The sequence below is a fragment of the Pleurodeles waltl genome, chromosome 5 (genome assembly GCF_031143425.1).
Source record: "Pleurodeles waltl isolate 20211129_DDA chromosome 5, aPleWal1.hap1.20221129, whole genome shotgun sequence".
In the NCBI taxonomy this organism is placed as follows: domain Eukaryota; kingdom Metazoa; phylum Chordata; class Amphibia; order Caudata; family Salamandridae; genus Pleurodeles; species Pleurodeles waltl.
In genome coordinates this window covers 1314224247-1314248216 of record NC_090444.1, presented here as the reverse complement: position 1 = coordinate 1314248216, position 23970 = coordinate 1314224247, and the positions used below count along the sequence as shown (strand labels likewise).

General features: G+C 47.3%; 1 protein-coding gene across 1 annotated transcript in view; it reads left to right on the top strand.

Annotated features, from left to right (window-relative positions):
- SLC35A1 (solute carrier family 35 member A1) overlaps positions 1-23970 on the top strand; it is a 224272-nt gene that overhangs the window by 168977 nt on the left and 31325 nt on the right. The window contains exon 5 of the mRNA XM_069235559.1: positions 9652-9718. Coding sequence (XP_069091660.1) covers positions 9652-9718 — 67 coding nt within the window. The remainder of the gene's footprint in view (positions 1-9651; positions 9719-23970) is intronic.

The window sequence follows — 23970 nt, the reverse complement described above, 5'->3', positions numbered from 1 at the left end:
CCAGGCCCAAGTAATACTGGTGGCTCCGGGCTGAGCATGGAGAGTCTGGTATCCCGAGCTCTTGAACATGGCCATAGCTCCTCCGATCAGACTGCCTCTTCGGGAGGATCTTCTGTCGCAGCAGCAGGGGAGCAGGGGTCCTCCACCCGAACCTGTCAACTCTGCGACTTCTTGCGTGGAGATTGAGCGGCGACAGTTGACGTCTTTCGACTTGCCTCCCGAAGTCTGTGACGTTATCTTGGCTGCCAGGCGTCTCTCAACCAAAACTGTATACGCCTGTCATTGGAAGAAATTTGTGGCATGGTGCATCGACAATTCTGTCAATCCTCTATCTGCTCCTCTCTCTCAGGTCCTTCTCTTTATTCTTTCCCTTTCCCGGCAGGGTTCCACTTTGGGCACTCTTAAGGGATATCTCTCTGCTATCTCTGCTTTCTTAAGGTCACCTGATCAGCCTTCTTTATTTAAATCTCCCATAGTTGGGAGGCTTCTTAAAGGCCTCACACATCTTTTTCCTCCTATCCCATTCATCATGCACCAATGGGATCTCAACCTGGTCTTAACATACCTTATGTGTACCCCATTTGAACCGCTTCACAACTGTCCTCTAAGGCTCTTAACTATAAAAACTGTCATTCTAGTTGCCATTACTTCTGCCCGCAGAGTTAGTGAGCTCCAGGCTCTGTCATCTAAGCCACCTTTACTTGCCATACACCCTGACAGTGGTGCTTCGCACAAGGGCTTCTTTTCTACCCAAGGTAGTGACACTCTTCATGTCGGACAGTCCATCACCTTGCCTACCTTTTATGCACCCCCACATCCCTCTCATGAAGAGGAGAGACTCAATCGTCTGGACACAAAAAGAGCGTTGGCGTTCTATCTTGATCGTACCAAAGACTTCCAGGTGGATGATCAACTCTTTGTGGGATATGTGGGTGCAAAGAAGGGGAAGGCGGTGCAGAAGAGGACCATTTCAAGATGGGTACTCTTATGCGTCAAAAATGTGCTATGCTCCGGCTAAAAAGCAACCACCTGAAGGTTTGCGAGCTCACTCCACCAGAGCTACTGCTGCTACCACAGCGTTAGCACAGGGAGTTCCAGTCCTGGATATTTGTCAGGCAGCAACGTGGGCATCTCTGCACACTTTTGCCAAGCACTACTGCCTGGACAATCAGGTCCGAAAGGACGGCTACTTTGGCCGTTCGGTCCTACAGGACTTTTTGGTGTGATCTTAGTTCGCAGGCCCACCACCAAGGATGGTATTGCTCGGGTATCTATTCAAAGGTAAGGAATCTGCAACTAGAAGCCTCTATCAGATGTACAAGTTACTTTCCTTCGGTAACGAAATACCTGATAGAGACATATTCTAGTTGCAGATTCCCTACCGACCCGCCCATCCTCCCGGCACTGCGAACTGATTTCTAGGGACAGGAACTTTCCCTTGAGGGCCCTAGTTTTGGCACATGACTCTGTTCTTCATGGCTCTGCACTACTGGCATGGAAAGTCGTGAGAAGAAACTGATGTCAGCACGCCGGGGTGGCACTTATATACGACTGCGACGTCATCACGGCAAGTACGACGCCAACGACGCCTGCGGAGTCGACCAACACCACCTGATGGCACGCAGAGGTACCACTCGAAGAAAAATTCTCCAGATCCAGTCTGACGCCTGGGGAAATTCAAAGGTAAGGAATCTGCAACTAGAATATGTCTCTAACAGATATTTTGTTACCGAAGGTAAGTAACTTGTACTTCAATGTGGCTTGCATTCCCAAGTAACCCCATGCTGTGATTTGGCTTTCAGCCCTTAAAGCCTGGATCATACTTGAGGGGGGGAGTGCAAGCAGTCGTTTCACACATTTACCCTTTTCTGCATCCCAATTAGACTTCCCAGTGACAGTTAAAACTTCTACCCCATATTGAAATTGAGGTTGAAACATGGCATTAAAGGCAGAGAGTATGAAACGAAGAGACTAACCACCATACTTCCGACTAAACTGCTTTAATCCCCAAGCCGATGTTAATGCAGTGGACTTTAGTGACTCAATATGTTCTCGTCATCTTAATTCAGAGTCAAACGACATACCCAGATATTTCTACTTTTTCACCTCCCATGTACCAGGAAAATCCCCCCTTCCTTTTTCCTAACACCATTATTTTCATCTTATCTAGGTTAACTGTAAGGTTTTTACTTTGACAGTAGTTATTAAAGATATCTAATTTTCTTTGCAATTCCAACTCTGTCATGTCGACTATCATTAGGTCATCAGCATATAATAAACAAGAGGCATGGGACCCATCCGTTTATGAGCATAAACCCCTAGTCTCATGTAATACGGTTGGCAAATCAGACAGGAATATGGCAAACAATGGAGGGGCCAAGACACAGCCTTGTCGCAGCCCATTGTTTATTGGGATCTTCTCTGATAATCACTTGAGCCCAATTTTGCGTATGTAATCCCTGGAGGAGAAAATATAGTTCTGAGTTGATCCAGAGCCACCTCAACATATCCCACAACAAACTCCAATCCACCAAATCAAAGGTGGTTCAAAAATCAACAAAGCAGCAAAATAGGCTACCTTGTACCTTTATTTACTTTTTTGCCAATGGCCAAAGACTAAAACAGTGGTCTATTGTCAAATGACCTTCCTTGAAACCACCTTGCTCTACTGAAATCAAATTATTTAAATAGCCACAATGGGAAATGATGACTATCTTCCCTACTTCTATTTTAAAGTGTATTAGCCTATCTCAAGTGGCTCTGCTAATCACTATATAATTGATCTTCGATTGAGCATTGCCTGTAAATGTAAATAAGCTAGGGCTGTCAGAATCCGTCCTATGTTTACATGGTCTCAGCCCATGTTCTAATGCTAAGTGTGTCAGTTGCATACCAGCCACACTGCATGGTATCTAACGGGAGGAATGATGTATCCTCTTCCTCCAAAATCAGTTCTAATACAATTATTCGCTCATACATGCCACCTACGATAATCATGGCTTTAGAGCTTAAGATACTGAGAGCACTGCCCAATGTTTACACCACCAGGGACTCCACATTACTCTTCCTTGGCCTTGCATAAACATTAAACAGGTATACTAGGGTTCCTTTTTGTGTTATTAACCTTACTCCCAAGATATCCGTATGCATAACCGGTATAGTTTGGAGACTAATCTTAGGGGTGGAAACTCCTCGGGGGCCAGTGGGTATGTGGGGAAAATAGAACGGAGGTTAAGAATTGTCCGGAAACTGTAGAGATCCATGTAGGAGATACCCCGCTGTTCCCAATCTAATGGGTTTTGTACGACATGGCCATCAGGAAAGAGGTCATCTATCATGGGCATTGAACCAGCACTTCTTGTGTACAGGGGCATGGTGAGGGAGTAAAGGGGCCACCTCCTAAAATTCACTGCAGCCTATACCAGGTCCAACATGGTGTTGAAATTGTCTGGATATTGCGCGTATCTAGTGGTATTCCCTTTGGTAGAATTTGAGAATGTAGAAGGCTGTTTAGCTGGTCTTGTTCAGGTTTAAGATACAGGACCCGAGCATCCAGATGGTACCACCTGTGTGAATAGCGGCATTGAGCTGCCAAATAGTATAGATAAAAATTGGGTACCTGAGCCCCCAGCAATTAAAAGGGAGGGGTAAGAGTGTCCCAGCGGACGAGGGGGCTACCCTCAGCCCATATTAATTGCAGGAGTTGACTTTGTATTGTATGAAAGAAGGTGAGCAGAAGGGGAGCAGGGTTGTTGAAGAAAAGGTAAGGAAAGGGGGGGAAGAGCCACCATTTTGATGATGGTGATGCAGCCCACTATAGATGGTGGCAATTTAATCCACTGCGTGACTTGCATCTCAAGGTCCATCATCGTTGGCCCATCATCAAGTCGGAGTAGTTTGTCTCTATGCAAACGAATACCAAGATATTTGGTGTCATTGGTAACCCATCTGAGGGGGAACTCAACCGGGGCCTATTGGGTAAATAAAGAGCTCAGGGTTAGCCCAATTTACTTGTAATCCAGATAGTTCCCCAAATCGGGCGATCTCCTGCATAATTGGAGCAAGGTTGATCGATGGATGGTGAAGAAGAAGCAAGATGTTTTCCGCATAAAGAGATAGCTAGAGAGGGCTGTGTGAAAGTTGGAGTTCTCTGTGGGACTGGGAGTTCTGCAATACACAAACTAGGGGGTCTATGGCAATTTTAAAAGAGAGAGGTGAAAGAGAGCAACCCTACCTTGTACCACACAGTACTGGGAAGCTGTCAGAAAATGATCCATTGATTGGTATTCGGGCCACTAGGCCAGTATAAAGTTGCATTATTAATTATATGAATGGGGAAGCAATGCCCAGTCTGCTCAGGACAGCCTTCAGAAACCGCCACTCCAGGAAATCAAACGCCTTTTTGGCATCCAGCAGGGCTACAGCAGCCGGGATATCGGGGGATACCCGTTATAGGACTGTGAAGATAGTGCAAAGGTTTAAGGAGGTTGAATGGTAAGGTACGAAGTTGAACTGTGCTGGTGCAATAATCTGCTCTATCAGAAGCGCCAACCTGTTGGCAAACATTTTGGCCAAGATCTTATTGTACAGATTCAGCAGGGAGAGAGGGCGGTAGGATGCACAGTGTAAAGGGATTCTTACCAGTCTTTAACAACAAAGTCAGGAGCGCTTCGCAGAGTGTGGGTGGAAGGGCATTCTTCCCTAGGAACGCCAGCTCCCTAACTGCAAGATCACAGTACTCTGAGTAGTTCAGAACTGCGATGTAAGTGGGGGTCCATCTCTACGAGGGCAGTAGAGTCTATCTCATGTAATTGTTTTTCAAGGAGTTGTAGCTGTGCCTTGATGTCTGCGTATGAAAGTCTTAAAGTCTCCCCATAATGTAGCCTGCGTATCTACCGTTCTGGAGTTTAACTCAAAATATTCAATCACTGAGCTAAGAATCTCCCCACAAAACAGCTGGTCATGTAGCACCCCTCATTGGAATCTCCAGGTGCATTCCATTCCGCATATGGCTGGTATTTGCAGCTTAATCGAGACTGGACTGTGGTCGGATAGTGTCCTGGGGAGAACAGCAATGTTCTCAACCCAAAGGTAAGTGTTGGGCGAGAGGAACCAATAGTCTAATCTGGTCCAGATATCATGTGGTGCGGAATAAAATGTATAGCTTGGATTGTTTGGATACCTGGAGCGCCAGACATCGCGCAAGGCATCGGTTCAGATAATATGTTAAAGAGCGGCTTGGGCTTGAGGTTTATCACTAGGTTGGGAACTAGTGGAATCAGATTGTAAACATTGAGGCAAATTAAAATCGCGCCCTCGGCCACGGTGCCTGCACCAGTCTCATCCTTCAGCAACCACTGCAGCTGAGCATGCCCTCACGCCTTGCAGCAGCCGACCCCAGCCCCAGCCTCACGTTACGACTGAGGATGTATCGACCCCAGAGCAGTTGGCTGCCTGCCCTGCCCCGGTAGTCTGAGTGTAAAGACCAGGCTGTCATGACTCCTCCAGTCAGTCCTGAAGGAGAGGCACGCCCGCTCAACACACGTCGGGGGAGGGGCTAGGGCACAGAGAGCTGCTCATGGCACTGGCGGGATCGGCGATCCCGGCCTCAAGCTCGCCCACGGCCCCTGTCACCACAGGGCTTCCGAGGCAGACCAGGCCGCCCAGCTGTCAGCCGAGCTGCAGTAAACAGTGTTTGTGGCCATCAAGCAGCCCCCCAGCCCTTCCATGGCCCTCCGATTGCCGATATGACCCTCCACGTGGGTCAAAAGGTAGTGATGGCAGTGATCTGAAGCGATGTTAGGGCTGTTCCTGCCGAGCCTCACAAGATGGCAGCCATCTCCTTGTTTCTTTCAATCTATGGAATGTAGGCTCTGACCCTTTTTCTCTTCTAAATAGTGCCTCCCATCATTTCAACTCTGAGATACTGGACTCTGAGCCCAGCTAGAACTACTACCTGGGCTTCTGTTCAGTGATTGTCACAGATCGTGTGATCATTTGATAGCTCAATCAGTGGATGACTGAGCCATAGCAAGTCAACCTACTGCCTCAAGGTTTACCAGGATGTGACTGTGGATGGGTAGATTAGAGGATATTGCTGGATTCTCCTGTGTATTATCTGGGCCAGTGGTTGAGCTATTCAATATAAACCTTATTAATGAGTTTCTGAGTGAAGTAGATCTTAAGTCCCTGAAAATTAATCCATCAACTACGTTTTTGGTTCTGAAGAAAAGGGCAACATTGTCATTGTTTCCATCTCCACTGAGTAAACATTCTGCTTTGACTATGTCCAAAAAGGGCAGCATTGTCATTGTTTCCATCTCCACTGGGTATAAATTCTGCTTTGTTTTGACTATGTCTGAACGCACGACCAACAAACATTGGCATTTGTGCCTAAATTAGTGGATGTCCCCTCCACACCATTACTGTGCCTTAGTTTTGGGACATTTGTCATATATACTCTGTTCCCCACCTTTGTTTGTTTGTTTGTTCACTAGGGTGTTGCGGGAAGTTGGGATAGAGACTCCTTCTATGCCTGCCTATGCTGCGCTATGTTCTCTCAGTTGAGATTTGTTGTGTGAAGGATGGCATCGTTGGAACATCAGCAGGCCTCTAGGGCCCTCTAGCTCAACAAATTCTCTTTGTGGCGTGTTGTCTCTGTGCATGCTAATACCACACTTTGTAATATTCCTACCCTTCCCATTAGTCATTCTAAAAAAATTGGAGGTCACCATGGTAGGGTCCCTCGGTAGTCTGAGGGAGAATAAGGATAACCCTGCCCCATGTGAGAAAAGTTAAGCCGTCTGAGTATAAAGAGGTGTGGTTAACATAGGGCTCACCTCCCTGATTGCATTGTTCAGGTTTTCCCCTTGGCTTTCAGACTGAGTTAACAAATATTTTACTAATCATTTCAAATCTGCAATCTCTTTTATTAAAGTATCAATTTTCAGAGTTAACTACCTCACCACTGCATCTGATTACATCATGTCATGTTGAGGAGTTCAGACAATTCACTTTGCGGGTGGGGATTCTCTGCTGGTGGGGACATGTGTGTAGTAGGATTGTAGACTTTCAAATTAGCCCCAATTGCTCTAGGTGCTGCTAGGGGAGACAAAAGCGAGTATCTATTAGAGCAAGTGACCCCCAAAGCCACCTCCCCTTCAATCCTGTTGTCTGGACATGTTGGACCTGCCGTCTCTAAAGGGGTAGGGCCAGCTACTTGAGTAATGTCCAGTGATCTAATCAGGGTGTGATAATCCCTGGTCCACACTAGAGTTTGCCGGGACAAATTTGGGGCTAAGTTTTTTTTTTTTAGTCCATTTCAGACCTCCTTGGTGTTTATAGGAAGTGGTTATTTTCGGGGTTCATGCACTAACCAGTTTCCCTTTGTCACCCAATATGGACTCCACTTCTTCTATTAAGTTGTCTGTCTCTGCCATCATACAGTTATTCCCTGCATTTCTCATTCTTTTGGGGGTTTTCCCCATTGCCAGGTGGTGCCTCGGATGCTTTACGTTTACCCATTCTGTCTCCTACTAGTACTTGCTGTGTTACCCAACTGCGAAGATTCAAATAGGCAGACCACTAACAGATCACCTTAAAACAGCACAAAATACACCCAAGAGGGCTCTTGTTGGAAGTCACTCTTCCACAAAATGTGATGAATCCCTTCAGATCTAAATATTTAGCAATGTCACAAGAGAGGACTGGTATGAATTCTAAAAACATCCAGAACGCTCTGATCAATTGACACAACAATTTGCTAATCAAACATCTCACACATCATTTAAAAGAAAAGAGAGAGGAGAAAAAGAGAAGTTATTAAGCCCCTTAAGTGGTACAAATGTCCAGCGAAGCAGGTTGGCAGCGGCGCTATAAGTGCAGTGTTAGGGAGAGCTCTACCCTCTTCCTCAACTTTGGTGCTTTCTAGCACAAAAATCTCTGAAGACCTGATTTAGATCTCAGCGGATAGAATACTCAGTCACAAATGTGACAGATATCCTGTCTGCTGTATTGCAGTCCCATTATATCCTATGGGCATTGTAAGACGCTGGTCAGGCTACCCGTCACGTTTGTGATGGAGTATTCCCCTCTGCCAAGATCTAAACCGGGCCCTGAGTCTTAGTCGCCCCTCTATTGGTGCAAGTATCCCGTGCAACAGGGTGGCGAAAGCGCTATGTTTGTGAGAGCTCCACCCCTACCTCCCCGTTGGCACCTTCTGGTTCAAGAGACCCTGGGATTTGGAGTCCCCCTGGAGTGGTGCTGTGAACAAAGGAATGACCTAATCCACAGTTATGCAGTGACTCCCTGGCCTAATCCAATTCAAATACAAGAAAGAGCAAGAATTAATCTTGTTGAAAGACCATAAGGAGGAAAGGGACTAGATCGTGGAATGCTGCGCAAATCGCAGTCCACCATCCATCTCACGCTCACCCACATTCACCCTTATGCACCCAACTATCGCTCCTATTAGTCCAGAGGACGTAGGGTCCTCCTGTCAAGGAGGCCAGAGAGGGTGCAATCAAGTGCTGGCATAAAAATAGACCAGAAAAAATGGTAATGATCTTACAGCAAGTAGCAATTAATATCTGGTGCAAGAGCCAAGGGGGTTGGCCCCGCCCTGGCTTATTCTGGTGCAAGATGGGACTGCCCTTGGCCCGGGCTTTGCCTGGGCAGCCGGCATACATCCCGCGCCACAGGAGGTAGAAGGGCATTCTAAAGCACACAGGGGAAATCGGGGACAGCACCGCCTCCTTCTCGAAAGCAAAGCGGTGTGGGACAGTGAGTGCCGAAGGCAGCAGCAACCTCTTCAACATCCCACACCTCAGGGGGTGGGAGGACACTATAAAACACACCTGCGGGAAATCGGGTACAGCCCCTCCTCCTTCACGGAGCAAAGCTGTGTGGGACAGTGAGTCCCGAGGGCGGCAGCAACCTCCTTAAAAGTCTTGCTCTGCAGGACGTGGAAGGGCACTATAAAGTGTCTGGTGCTGGGGAATCGTGTACAATCCCTTCTAGGAAGCAAAGAGGTGTGCGACAGTGAGTTCAGAGGGCAGCATTAACCTCCTAAATGTCCCATAGGAGATAAAAGGGTGCTGTAAAGCGTGTGGTGTAGGGGACTCCCGTACTGCCCCTCCCTCTTCTGGGAAGCAAAGCAGTGTGGGGCAGTGTGCAGCAGCAACCTCCTGAACATCCTACGCAGTGGGAGATGAAAGGGTGCTGTAAAGCGTGTGGTGTGGGGGAATCGGGTACAGCCCCTCCTCTTTCGGTGAAGCAATGCGGTGTGAGACCGTGAGTCTGGAGGGCAGCAGTAAGACTCCCGCGCTGTTGGAGGTGGAAGGGGTGCTATAATGCGTGTGGCGCACAGGAATCGAGCACAGTCCCTGCTCCTTCTGGGAAGCAAAGCGGGGTGGGACAGTGAGTCCCAAGGGCAGCAGCAGCAACCTCCTAAATGTCCCATTGCTCCGTAAATTCTTAGATATAGCACCCAAACGAATACAAGTACCTTTGTGTTTGAAACAGACTATTTGCATAGCAGATGTTTTATTTCCTGAAACAACATTGCAAGTTGAAATAATCTGTCATATGTATAGTACAATAAAGGAAATCTGTGTACTAGAGGCCATTGTAACAACACATTGTTTTTTGCAGGTGGATCAGAATCCATTGCTAGGATTCGGTGCTATAGCAATCGCTGTGCTCTGCTCTGGATTTGCAGGTGAGGCAAAACAAAGGATTACCATTTCTAAGAGCGTGCTTCTTGTATAAATTCTAACAAAGGACCAGTTTTGTCGTGGTGGTGCTTGAGCCTCACTTTAGGCACTGATGTTGCAGAGTGGCATGATGAGATACAGCATGTGCTAACCTATCTCAGTGCAGTGTTTCAGACACACACTATATAAATGAGGGTCAAAGAGCCTAGCTCACAGCAAATTCATGTTTCCCAGGAGAGGTGTGCCATTTGTACCTGGAAACAACAACTTCTCCACTGCTTTGTTCCTCTTGCTGGTCAGTGTTTCCCTGCTGCTGGGGATCGCCCAGCACTGTCACGTCCTGACAACCACCTAGAAGATATGGATTTGTTCAGTGCTGAATAGACACCTTGGTAAGTACACAGTTTTGACAGTATGTATTTATTGTACATAAATGTAACTTAATACATAAATGTTTAAATAGCACATTGGCAACAGATGCTGGGCGCAGCATTGAAGATGGTCACAAAGCAGGTTTTTTATCAGTAACACTCAAAATAGTATGACATAAGTGTGTCAAGAAATTGGACGGGCATGGTCACAAGGCCATGCTGCAGTTGTCAAGAGAGCGCTATTAGGAGGGCTCATGAGTTCACTCTTAGTAGACCACTGTTGCCTAGGAGGTTACATTTTCTCCACTATGGCAGGTATCCAGGGATATAGTCACAGGTTTTACTGCAAAATACATTGTTCTGTCCTGATTAACTACATATATTGGTAGCCACTTGAAAGAGGCTGCCCACACAGGTGTAAATGCCTTTAGAAATAAAAGATAGGGGTATGTTATACTTAAAGTGGCCCATCTTCCATTAATTGAACACCAGCACGTGTTCTTCTAAGGTCATAGTTAATCCAGGTCACTGTTGTGATACGTGTACATTTTGAGTGAGCCTGCCAAGCACAAGCCCTGCAGAAAGTCCTCAATTAACCACGTGTGGCCTATAAATAGTTAACTTATACTGGGACCTCACACAGTACAAGACTGAATTGCTAGAGAGACAGAGTTAAAATAATTGCATTGTCTTTTCTTTTTTTCTATGATATGCATTTTTTATGTTGTCAGTTACTTGGCCTCAGAGTGCTTTTCTTTGCAGATGTAAGTATCTGTGTTTCTGATGGATACAACTACCTGTGGATTCCTCACCTGATGAATACTCCCATGGCGCCAGCATTTGACGGAAATCTTCTTACTAGTCTCTGCACGTCGACGAGGACGTCACTCTAGCCCACGCGACGCCGTCTGACGTCATACAGGCAATAAGAAGTCCTCGCCGACGTGCCGATGACAGTTCCCTTTTTTCCGTGCATTCGAAACGGTTATCTTCGAGGGAGTTACTGTTACCTTCGTGGTTACAGTGTATTGTCTGCTGCGTAGTCTTCTCTGCGGTAACAATGTCTCAGAGGAAGTCGGGTTTCAAGCCCTGTCGAGAGTGTGGGGGCAAGATGTCAGTTACAGATCCTCACTCCGACTGTCTATGGTGTTTGAGCTCCGACCACGACGTCTCGACTTGCGATTCATGTCAACACATGAATCCGAAGGCCCTCAAAGAGCGCGAGGCCAAGTTATTCATGGCAAAGTCAAAGAAGAAGGAGAAACATCATAAGAAGTCTTCTTCGCCAAGGTCTCACCGGCGTCATCGAGACTCCCGGCGCCGTAGAGACTCACGACGTCACTCCAGCAAGGAGTCTCATTCGAGGTCACCTTCGGCTCGGCGTCGGAGGACTTGGGAGGTCAGCCCCACGGTCACGCCGCATCCATCGACGCCGTTGCCCTCTCCGGCGTCACCGACTTCACCTGGTCAGGCGTCAGTGATTGAGGTGGTGCAGCCTCTTGTGTTTTCTCCGGCGTCGCAGACGTCGAGGCCGGCGTCGGGGTCGCCCTCGATCCAGGCACCCCAGTATCCGGCTTTTCCCACTCCTGGAGCCGATAGTACCGCGTTTCTTAATGCGATGTATACCATCTTTCAGCAGATGGCTCCAGGAGCTGCTCCGGCTGGTCCTTCGGGGCCCTTGGCCTTTTCGTTGGGTGATCCTGCGCCTCTTCGGCCGGCACCCTTTATGCCCTTTCTCCCTTTTGGGAATGTGGGCTCGGCGCCGGTGCCGGCGTCGGTGGCCGCTCCGGTGGCTTCGGATGTTTCGGCCCCGGAGGTTGCCCCTCCGTCGAAGTCAGGATTTTGCCCTGTGACTCCGGTTGGTCCATCGGCTCCAAGACCTCGTCCTCCGGCTCCTGCCTCGGCGCCGAAGCTGCCTGTGGCGCCGGACGCGGCGTCAGATGCTTCTGGAGATCGGCGCCGTTCTTCGACGTCGGCGGAGGCCATGTCGACTCCGCGTATCGAGGAGAGACTTCATTCGAGGAGGCGTGCTCTCCGTCTTTTAGAAGAACAAGAGTACCAGCGAGTCCTAGAGGAGGGAGAGATTGAGGACTCTGGAGACGGACTGCATGGTCTGGATACAGCCAGTGGGCTGGACACTTCCCCTGAGTGGGACCTTTCATCTCCAGGGGAATATACGGAGGAGGCTGCTTCCTTTCATGCTGTGGTGAGGAAGGCAGCGAGCTTTTTGGACCTGCCTTTGCCGGTGGCAGAGGCAAAGCAGAATTTGCTGACAGAGGTATTGCATCCGGCCTCTGCTGCAGCTGAGCCTCTCTTGCCATTTAATGAGGCTTTGCTGGATCCGGTGTTGGGGGTGTGGAAGAAGCCGGTGTCTTCCTCGGCCGTTCATAGGGCTGTGGCCAGGAGGTATCGAGCTGCACCATCTGACCCTGGCTTTCTCTCTAGACACCCTACGCCGGAGAGCTTGGTGGTGCAAGCCTCCTGTTCCTCAAAGTCAGCGCCTGGTTCCTTCCCGACGGTGCCTGGAGACAGAGACTCCAAGAAACTGGATGCGCAGTCCAAGAAAATATTTTCGTCATGCAGTTTGGCGTTGAAGGCCACCAACGCCACGTGCATTCTGGGGAGGTACATCCATGCGCTGATGGATGATATTTCGTCTTCATTCACGGAGCTTCCCCAGGGTCTTTTGGATGTGGTCTCGGACGCCCAGGCTGCCGCGACCCAGATTATCCAGTCTGGGCTGGACACGACCGACTCGGTGGCCAGGGCGATGGGCACGGCTGTGGTGGCAAGAAGACAGGCCTGGCTCCGAAACTCAGGGTTCTCTGCGGATGTGCAGTCGACCCTGCTGGACCTCCCGTTTGATGGGGACAGACTGTTTGGAGCCAAGGCAGATTCAGCCTTGGAACGATTTAAGGAGAGCAGAGCCACAGCCAAATCGTTAGGACTGCAAGCTCCTTCTTCCTCTGCCTCTTCTAGAATTTTCAGGAGGTTTCGGGGATTTGGGCGTGGCTCTTATTCCTCTTCCTTTCGGGGGAGGTTCCAGCAACCCGCCTCTTCCCTCCCCTATAGGTCATTTAGAGGGAGGGGGAGGGGTGGGGTCCGTACCAGAGGAGCCTCTCAACAGCACTCTGCCTCTTCCTCGTCCTCTGGAGGGGTGCAGCAGGGGAAGCAGCCTTAGGCTTCCACCGTTTCCCACTCACTCCTCTCCTGTAGGGGGAAGATTACAGCGTTTTCTCCACAAGTGGAAGTCTATCACAACGGACACTTGGGTTCTCGGCATTGTGGGAAAAGGCTACGCCCTTCCCTTTCGGGAGTTCCCGCCCCTCATCCCGCCCCGCCCATCTTATTGTTCAGAAGAACACCTCCTGTTGCTAGAACAGGAGGTTCAAGTCCTCCTTTCAAAGGGCGCGGTAGAGTTGGTCCCAGAGCAGGAAAAGGGTCGAGGTTGTTACTCAAGATACTTCCTGATTCCCAAAAAGGATGGTCAGTTGAGACCAATCCTGGATCTGAGGATCTTGAATTGGTTCCTCAAACAGGAAAAGTTCAAGATGCTGACCCTAGCACAAGTGCTTTTGGCGTTGAACAAGGAAGATTGGATGGTGTCTGTCGACTTGCAGGATGCTTACTTTCATATCCCGATACTCAAGTCGCACAGGAAGTATCTCCGGTTTGTGGTAGGGTCGCAGCACTATCAGTTTGCGGTCCTCCCGTTTGGTCTTACTTCAGCACCTCGAGTCTTCACAAAGGTGATGTCAGTGGTTGCGGCGGAGCTCAGAAGGAAGGGGATAGCAGTATTCCCTTACTTGGACGACTGGTTGATCAAAGCCAAGTCCCCGGAGCTTGTGTCGCATCATCTGCAGTCAACAACCCAGTTGTTGTTCGACCTGGGCTTTTCGGTGAACGTGCCCAAATCTCACCTGGAGCCCTCTCAGCGCCTCCTGTTCATAGGGGCAGTACTGGATACAACATTGAGTCGAGCCTTTCCTCCGCCTCAGCGGATTCAAGATATTCAGGAATTGGTTCCAATGTTTCGAAATGGAGCGGTAGTTCCAGTCCTCAAGGTCCTTCGTCTGCTCGGTCTGTTCGCCTCCTGCATTCTGTTGGTCACGCATGCTCGCTGGCACATGAGGGCTCTTCAGTGGTGCCTCCGAAGGCAGTGGTCTCAACACAAGGGAGATTTAGAAGGTACTGTCAAGATCTCCAGAGATGCTGCTGTGGAATTGAAGTGGTGGATTGCGGGCAACAATCTTTCACAGGGGAAGCCGTTCGCGCAGTCGCCACCAGTGGCCACGGTAATAACGGATGCCTCCACCCTAGGATGGGGAGCTCATCTGGGGGATCTGGAGATCAAAGGGCTTTGGTCTCCAGAGGAACAGGTGTTTCATATCAATCTGTTGGAGTTACGGGCTGTACGTTTGGCTCTCAAGGCCTTCCTCCCATCCCTTCGTGGTCAGTCGGTACAGGTCCTGACGGACAATACTACCACGATGTGGTACATAAACAAACAGGGAGGAGTAGGGTCGTACCTTCTCTGCAGAGAAGCTCTTCGGCTATGGTCCTGGGCAAAGGACCATCAGATTTGCTTGGTGGCAAATCATCTGGCCGGGGTCTTGAATGTACGTGCGGACAGTCTCAGTTGCCAATTCTCGGCAGACCACGAGTGGCGTCTCCATCCAGATCAAGTCTGTTTAATCTTCCAGATGTGGGGGTTTCCTCGGATAGATCTGTTTGCCACTCGGGAGAACGCGCATTGCCCGTTATTCTGCAGCCTCCAGTATCCGATGCAGGGAGCGTTGGGGGGCGCGTTTCAGATAACCTGGTGCGACCAGTTGCTTTACGCGTTTCCCCCCATACCCTTGATTCCTCGAGTGTTGAGGAAAATTCGCCAAGACCGGGCCCAAGTCATCTTAATAGCTCCGGATTGGCCAAGGAGGGTATGGTACTCCGACCTTCTCCAACTCTCACTGTGCCCTCCGCTCCGTCTCCCTCTCAGGGCAGACCTCCTCTCGCAGTCGCAGGGGCAGGTTTTACACCCCAACCTCCAGAGTCTGCACCTACATGCTTGGAGATTGAACGGGGCAACCTGAGTTCCTTCTCTCTCCCGCCTGATGTAGTGGATGTTATCTTAGCGGCCAGGCGACACTCCACTAAATCTATCTACGCTAATAGGTGGTCTAAATTTGTTATGTGGTGTGGAGAGAGACAGATTGATCCCTTACATGCTCATCTGTCACATGTTTTGTCTTTTGCACTGTCTCTAGCGCAGAAAGGTTGTGCAGTAGCTACCATTAAGGGTTATTTGTCGGCCTTGTCAGCCTTCATTTGTCTTCCAGACCAACCATCGTTATTTAAATCCCCTATTGTTCTCAGATTCTTGAAAGGTCTTCTGAATCAATATCCTCCAAAACCATTCGTTATGCCTCAATGGGATTTGTCCTTGGTCCTGACTTTCCTTATGGGGTCCCCTTTTGAGCCTATGCATTCTTGCCCCTTAAGGTATTTGGTTATTAAAACAGTATTCCTGGTAGCTATAACATCTGCAAGGAGAGTGAGTGAGTTGCAGGCCTTATCGGTTAAACCCCCTTATATAACGTTTTATGGGGATAAGGTGGTGTTGAGGACCAAGGCTGCTTTCCTTCCGAAGGTTGTTTCACCCTTCCATTTGGCTCAGACAATCACTTTGTCCACGTTTTATCCTCCGCCTCATCCTTCAAAGGAGGAAGAAAGACTACATCGCCTGGACCCAAAAAGGGCGTTGAGCTTCTATATCGACAGAATGAAGGATATCAGGCTGGAGGATCAGCTGTTTGTCGGATACGTGGGCAAGAGGAGAGGAAAGGCAGTCCACAAGAGAACACTCTCCAGGTGGGTTGTTCTTTGCATTAAAATCTGTTACTCTTTGGCAAAGAAGGATCCGCCTGAGGGCATTAGAGCTCACTCCACCAGAGCTAAGTCGGCCTCTTCGGCCTTGGCCAGGGGTGTTCCTGTGGTTGACATCTGCAAGGCCGCAACTTGGTCGTCCCTTCACACTTTTGTGAAACATTACTGTTTGGACTCTGAGGTCAGAAGGGACGGTCATTTTGCACGGTCAGTGCTGCAGGATTTCTTGGTTTGACCATTTAGGCACCCACCGCCGGGCGTGGTACTGCTTTGGGACTCTATTCATCAGGTGAGGAATCCACAGGTAGTTGTATCCATCAGAAGAACGAGTTACTTACCTTCGGTAACGACTTTTCTGGTGGATACATTAGCTACCTGTGGATTCCTCACGGTCCCACCCGCCTCCCCGTTGCCTTTTTGGTCTCTCCAAGCAATCCTTGAGTGTGCTCCTTTTGGTCTTCAAAGTTGCAATACATTTTGCATGTATGATATTTGTATATATGTGTATATTTATATATAAATCTATATATATATTGGGTATATACATGATTCGTATGTATAAATATATTTATTTGTTTAAAAAAAAAAAAAAAAAAAAAGGTTATATTAAATCTACAGCTATTTTATTGCAATGTTGTGTGATTTACAATATTAAGAGATGTTGCTTTGCTCTTTCATTGCATTGGGTTATTATTATTATTCTCATGCACGTAAAAAATGTTGGTACTGTCATCGGCACGTCGGCGAGGACTTCTTATTGCCTGTATGACGTCAGACGGCGTCGCGTGGGCTAGAGTGACGTCCTCGTCGACGTGCAGAGACTAGTAAGAAGATTTCCGTCAAATGCTGGCGCCATGGGAGTATTCATCAGGTGAGGAATCCACAGGTAGCTAATGTATCCACCAGAAAAGTCGTTACCGAAGGTAAGTAACTCGTTCTTTGAGGTTAAACGGGATTCTCATGGATGGACCCTGCCCAGTATAGTAGGAGTGGGGTTAGTGTTTGCAAGAAATTGGGTTATTGGTTGATGATGGTGAAAACTTGGCACAAAAACACTCAGGTTTAACTTAGAGGCAAAAGGTAAAGTATGTATGCAGCACACACACAGTAAATAAGTGAAATCACAAGAAAAATTCCAAACCAATTTAGAAAAATAAAGTAAATTCTGATAAATAGAATATCTAGACAAATTAAATGCAATCAATAGAACCAGAGTTATGATTTTAAAAACTTCTTTAGTGAACTGTAACACCTAAAAGATCAAAGCGCCAACCACAGGTCTCTTGTTGCATGAGACAGAGGCAAAGTCAACAGTTAAGGGTGACTGTAATGGAGCGCGGGTCTGATACACAAGGTGGTTCAGGCCCAATCTTAGCCTACCTTCGGGTTTAGAAACTTTTTATGAGAGGATAGAGTTCAGCTGGGTACGCAGCAAGTTGTTTCCAAAGAATTGTCATCATCCCTGGGGAGTCCCTGGACCATGGCGAAGCCACCAACGTTGGCAGGAAAAAGCTCCATATGAGCAAAGCTGCATTTCCAGGCCGAGGAGGTTGTTGATTTATATGTGCCCCAAGTTTTAGGGTTAGGAAGGCGCAGTACCTCTAACACCACTTGCAAGGGTCCAGGTTGAGATAGGCACCACTTTTGGTGTTAGGACTCACTACAGCAGAGACCATGTGCAGGGTTCACGTCCTCAGTAGCTATTTATGTCCCTGTAGCTCACACAGGAGGCCGGCCCGCTAGTCCTTGGAATCACTTCTGGTTGTCCTGGTTCAGGAAAATGGTCCATCTCTCTTTAAAGTAGCATGACAGGCCGTTAAGCAGCATGACAGTCTTTTAATAGCAGCAGGACAGTCATTTGGGGGTCCGGGCAGTCATTCTGAAGTCTTGCACAGGTCCATGAGTGTACTGAATAGTTGTTCTGGGGTCCAATATTTATACCTGGTGCCAGCCTTTGATGTAGGTTGATTCCCTATGCTAGCCTCACATTTGGTTTTGGAAAATTCTTGTCTTCCCCTGCCAGTGATCCAATAAGTCTCGGTTGACAAGACCAGTGTCAGGTTTTGTTGTGGGTGTTGGAGGTAAGCCCTTTGAAGTGTAAGTGAAGCAGGGAACAGCCCCTTCCCCAGCCATCCTGGTAGGATGGCCCATACTGCCAATCCCTATTCTCATTTTGTTTCACTGTCCTGGAGGACTACACAAAGCCCAATAGCAGAGCAATTCACAGTTATGTGACCCAGAACACTGGTAGCAGGCACCAAATATTTAGGACAAGAAAATGGCAACTTTCTAAAAGTGGCATTTTCAGAATTGTGACTTAAAACCCAAATTTACCATTAAAGATGGATTTCACATTACAATTTATTTGAAACTAAACAGGACAGTCCTACGTGTGCCCAACTCAAAGCTAGCACTCATTAGATGTAATAAAGTAACCCAGGGTCATCCATTGGGAGAGACAGGCCTTGCAATAGTGAAAAACAAATTTAGCAATTTTTTTGCTACCAGTCCATGTAAAACCTAAGAATGCATGTCCTACCCTTTAAATACAATAAAACGTGCCCTGTGGGCCTTTAATGCCTACCTTAGGGGTGACGTATATGGATTAACAAGCATTGGCACTAGTTATAGGTCTGGCTAATGAATGTCTGGCCAGACCTAAAAATCTATTTAGGTTAATGACTGCCCTCCCATCTGCAGTACTGCCAGAGAAAACCACCATAACTTATCTAATTCTATAAGACACTTTAATAGATTTACAATGTAATGTGTTTATGCCTCCCAAAGTTCACCCTCAGACATCTGGATAAGTGAACAACATGTTAGCTGAGCCAAAGGACCTCTGCTGGTAGTTCTCTCCTAATTGTGTGGCAACAGCTGCGCTATCAAACCAGACGATAAAAAGGAAGGTTTAGGCCTGGTAAAAGGTTTCTTTTTCCCAATCAAAATGACAGTTTAACTGCGTCACTGCGTGTTGCATTGGCATGTCTGAGACATGTTTTAAAAGGCTACTTTGGTGGGTGGCACAATAAGTGCTGCAGGTCCCTGTAATGATATGTATGTTTTGACCACTGACTCCATGTCGCACTTAGCCTAGCAGCACACTGTCACATTAGTGACCACCAGCTTCATTTTGCCTATTGACTTTATTTTAGCATTAGCCACTGCCACGTTAAAAGCTGAAAGTAGTTTTCCACGTTGTACAAATGTGCTCATGTTTTCATTTTTCGTGTTCTTTCCCACCAAGGGCTTAGGCTGAAAAGAATGTTCTAAGACGGCAGGGAACAGTCTTGTTTTGAAGTGGCACCTTAGGACTGTGGTCAAGTCCTGACGTGTTATTTTCAAAGCTGGCCTAAAGCAATCTGCATTTTGTGAATAAATAAACTTCTGCAGTGAGAGAGAGGTTCTAGAATTTTCCTCGTGTTTGTTCTGCAGTGAGAGGGAGGTTCTAGAATTTTCCTCTTGTTTGTTCAAAGTATAAGAGGCCAAGATCAGGTGGACATAGGACTGAGTGTTTTCAGATCTCAGGTATGCCCAGGACGCTGGGGTGTATCATCCTTCCCGTGAGGATAATTGATCTCTCTCTCTCCTCAATTGATTCTGGGATCTGGCGATCTGATGCTGGATAGGAGGGAGATGAAGCAGTTGTGCCCTTGTATATTTTTTAATTTATTTGCTTTGCATTATAATATAGATACATATATTTGCTGTGTATATTGCAGTGGAGAATCATTTGTACATGTTTTAATTTCATTGCTGTGACCCTTTTTAAACTTGTGCTTTCAGCATGCTAATCTCTTTTTACGAACCTTGCAAAGTGAAATAATAAATGTCTTCTTTGGACTAAGAATCGCGTTCCAGAGATGTTTGTCAGTGCATGAGTGTTTCAGCTCTGTCATTAGTGAAGCAAAACAGTCCCCTAGTAGCATTTAATTTACAGACCCTGGGTACATGTAATACCACTTTACTAGGGACTTTTAAGTAAATTAAATGTGCCAGTCAGGTGTAAGCCAATATTACCCTGTTTTAGGGAGAGTGCACAAGCACTTTAGCACTGGTAATCAATGGTAAAGTGCTCAGGGTACTGAAGCCAACAAAAATAAATTTAGAAAAACAAAAGGGATGAGGACAAAATGTTTGGGAGTAACCCTGCAGAGAAGGCCAGGACCAGTAGTGTTGGGTTCACCTTAGTTTTGCATTCTTAGGGTGTGTTGGGGCACGTGACATTATAACCTGCAGACCAACCCCTTGTGCAAATGAAGTATTTTTTTTTATGGTTATCTTTGTGGGATGTATTACAGTGGGAGTGCAGGTCATTTGACCCCTGCTTAACCAGCTGTTAGTTATTTTGCATGCTTTTTTCTTGGTGGACCTCATTTTGTGCAGGGTACAACTGTAATTTCCATGGTGGAAGTGGACTGTTTGAGCGCCTGGGTGTGTGCGGTTATGAGGTTGATTTTATTGCTGAGCACGTTTGAGTTGATTCAGATGTCAGGATGCTGTGTTGATCATCTGTGTGATCCCAGGGTAAGGATTAACACTTGTTGCCTTGGCCAAGTTAAAATAGGGAAATAAATCTTTGGTTGCTGGTGCTACCATCGGCACCCCCCATTAGGGCAGGGGAGCGTCACCCCCCTGCTGCCAGTGTAGCAAACCAGTGAAAAATAAAATGGTAATAAAATGAATAACCAGTTTATTTTTCACTTCTCTGAGCCCGAGCTGTGTTTGGGGGCGGGGCTGCTGCTGACTGGTGATAAGGGAGTGGTGCACATTCCCCCAGTTTACGCTGCGCATGGCAGTTAGGCTGGCTGTCTTGAGTCGGCCAGCCTCGCATGCGCAGTGTAAACCTCTCCACCTAGCTGTCTTAGACAGCTTTGTGGGGAGCAGGCACAGGCCCCCTGTGCCTGCTGGAGTGTAGAGGCAGGCCACTCCACCCAGTCCTGGCACTACTTTCATACTGCTCATCTGCAGCCTGAAGGCAGCGTCTGGATTTTGAGAAGGAAGCTGGCTGAGACTCCATGAGGTGTCATTGCATGGAGGAGCGTGAGAAAGTAACTTTTTTTTTTTTTTCCATTGGGCCCACTGACAGGCACTATGAGAAAATCCCACTGCCTTCAGCTTTAATTCCAGAGCTCTTAGTCATGGCCCCTTATAATAACGAACCTTGATTAAGAGTTTTGGCATCGTAACCTAAAGGAATTGTGATTTTCTCTTGACGGGTGCTTACTTCTTGACTACAGGCGGGTATGCTCTTAGAACTCTAACCAGGTAGGAATTCTGCTACAGGCGAGTCTATCTACTCCCTGTCACTAATCAATACCTTTACAGGCAGGACTTCCTGCTCGCTATCACTAGGAAACAGATGTATTTGTAGTGCAGTATTATCTTGTGGAAACAAGCTGTTGCTGTAAATTCTTCATTGGCTACTTAATAACCAAACCAAAAAAACAATAGTAGATTCTACAAGACCTGACCTTTGTTACTGAAATTAAAAAAAAAATAGTCACAAGGTTGATTGTCCAAATCGAAAGACTTAAAAACATCTCTTAAAATCAGTGAAACATGTTATTAAATTACAAATCATTTTTTAAATTCACCGTTTATCATGGAGAAAAAAAGTATTCAAATAAACGTGTTTGTTCCAGTCGGGATGTCAGAACTATGCAGCTACACTAACATGTGAGTGAACTGTTTGGGCTTGATAGCAGGTGTGAATGTCGCCAAAGATAATGGCACACTTTCCATCAGTCTCACAAGAGTAAAATCTAATTACGTTTGCTGGGACTCAAGCCCTTTCCTTGCAGGTTATCGGCCTCTGATACCACCGTAAAAAGAAAAAAAAAAAAGACAAAAGCGTGGATCAACAGGAGCTGCAAATCTGCATAGTAGATTCGTAGTGTATATGATGGTGTCAGAGTTGCATGTATCCTCGATTTTAATTTTTTTTTTTTTTTTAATGTGGTCCCTTCCGAGCTAGTGGTTTTGTAACTCCAGCTTTATTGAAAACCCTTGCTTCCTGTTGCTTGATTAGTTCCGCTTTGCAGTGTGCTATATAACATTGTTTGCTACATACAACACTTTCCAGTTTATATTTTCTGTTCCGGGGTGGTGCCTTGTGTATGGGGAGGGTGTGAAGCTTGCACTTCTGATGCAGCTTTACTTTTATTTGGGTGTGTTGTGTGGGTGAGCGTTTGTAGAAAATAATGGATCTGCTGTGTGTGTTGGATAAGTTTCCACTCCTAGTGGCCATCGCGTGCCCATGTAACAGGTGTTAGACTTGCACTGCTGTAACTGCGTTCTTAAGTAGAGAAACACTTTCCGTGCACAAAAAACGAAACTGACATCTATGCCTATTTCACATCCAGCGCACGGCTTAAGCTATTGTGTAGGCATGGCTGTTACCTTCAGCCTCGCTTCTTTATTGCTTTGAATTGGCTTAAAGTTATTTGACTAAAATATATTGGTAATAAGAATCTTAACAATACAGAGAACGTTTAAGACAAAATATGAATACGGTCTTGAAAGGAACAATAAAAAATGCTTAACCAGAAATCTAGACCATAATTGAACGTTTGTTAGTGGATAGAAATGCCAATATTTGTAATAAGCGTTATATTAAATGCGCAATGAACTGCATAAAGTGGAAAGATGTATGTATCAGACTCATTAGTTTTTGTTAGCAGAAGCGGTATCCTGCTGGGCTGGAGGAATAAGTACTGCCAAAAAGACAACATCCATGCAAGGGAACAACCCCCAGCCAGAAAAACCTAACGCTCTCCAAAAAATAACCCCAGTATGCAGACACTATACCTTTCAGACATATGAATACCGCAACTTCTTAAATGGAAAAAGTGTGCACTGATGAGTAGATCTCCTTTTAGTGCTGTTCCTTTATGTTGTATGTGTTCCGTCACTTCTTCAGCATCTGGATGTGTAAATGCTGATGAAATAACACTTTCTTTACTCAAATATCTATCGATGTTGTGCATTGGGCCTTTGCAATCCCGGTTACAATCTTTGCAGTTCCTACCAGGAGCCAATGCAAACAGATTGCAGTCCCAGAGACTTGGTCAGTGAACTGTTCTGCCTCCGCAAAGCTCCACTAGTAAGTGGAATCCCGTCCTGACTCGAACTCTGACCTCCGTCAGAAGTTCAAGGCCCTCCTCCACCCACAGGCTTCTGCCTGAGCCTCATCCCTGGTGCCTAGTGGGAGAGCTCTGCTCTCCTGCTGGGCTGCCCTCTGCCTATTATCTCTTCCTTTTTCTTTATTGTGCTGTTTTTGTGCCATTCGCTTCGGCGCTTTCCTCTTTCTTTGCCTCTTTCCCTTTTCTCCTCCTTTTTCTTTTAGTGTGCTGTCTCTGTGCCTTTTCGTTTTCTGCGCTTCCCTCTTCTTTTCCTCATTTTTCTTCTCACTCCTCTCATTCGCTCTTGCATTCTCCCTTGCATTCTCCCCGCTGCTGCTGCCCCGCCCCCCCTCTCTTGCATTCTCCCCGCCGCTGCTGCCCCGGCCCCCCTTTTTTGCGCCGTTCCCGCTTTCCAGCTGTCCTCTCCCCCTCCCCCCCCCCCTCCCTGCTTAATGGAGGCCACTGTGCGGCTGCGCCCCTGGCGTGCCTAAGGCAAGCCCGGCTGCGCCCGTCCGTGACCAGCACCAGGACCCCTTGACCTCTCACCCACCACCGCTACACGCAAACCGCACTCAACCCAGGACACAACAGCAAAAGTAAGCAGGCATCTCCAAGTAACACCAAGGGGCCCTTCACCTGTCGCCACTGCAAATTCACCAGCCTCCATCACTTAAGCCCACCCCGAGGACCCACAAAGTAGAACACAGCCTCAAATGTATCCTGATCAACACTCGCTTCATCCACAGGCACGCCATCAAACTCTGGAACCTCAAACGACAACTCCACCACCCTGATAGAAAACCTCGCCAACCTTGAACTCAAGCAGCTTGTCACCGCACCCACTCACTCGGCTGGTCACACACTGGACCCCATTTTCTC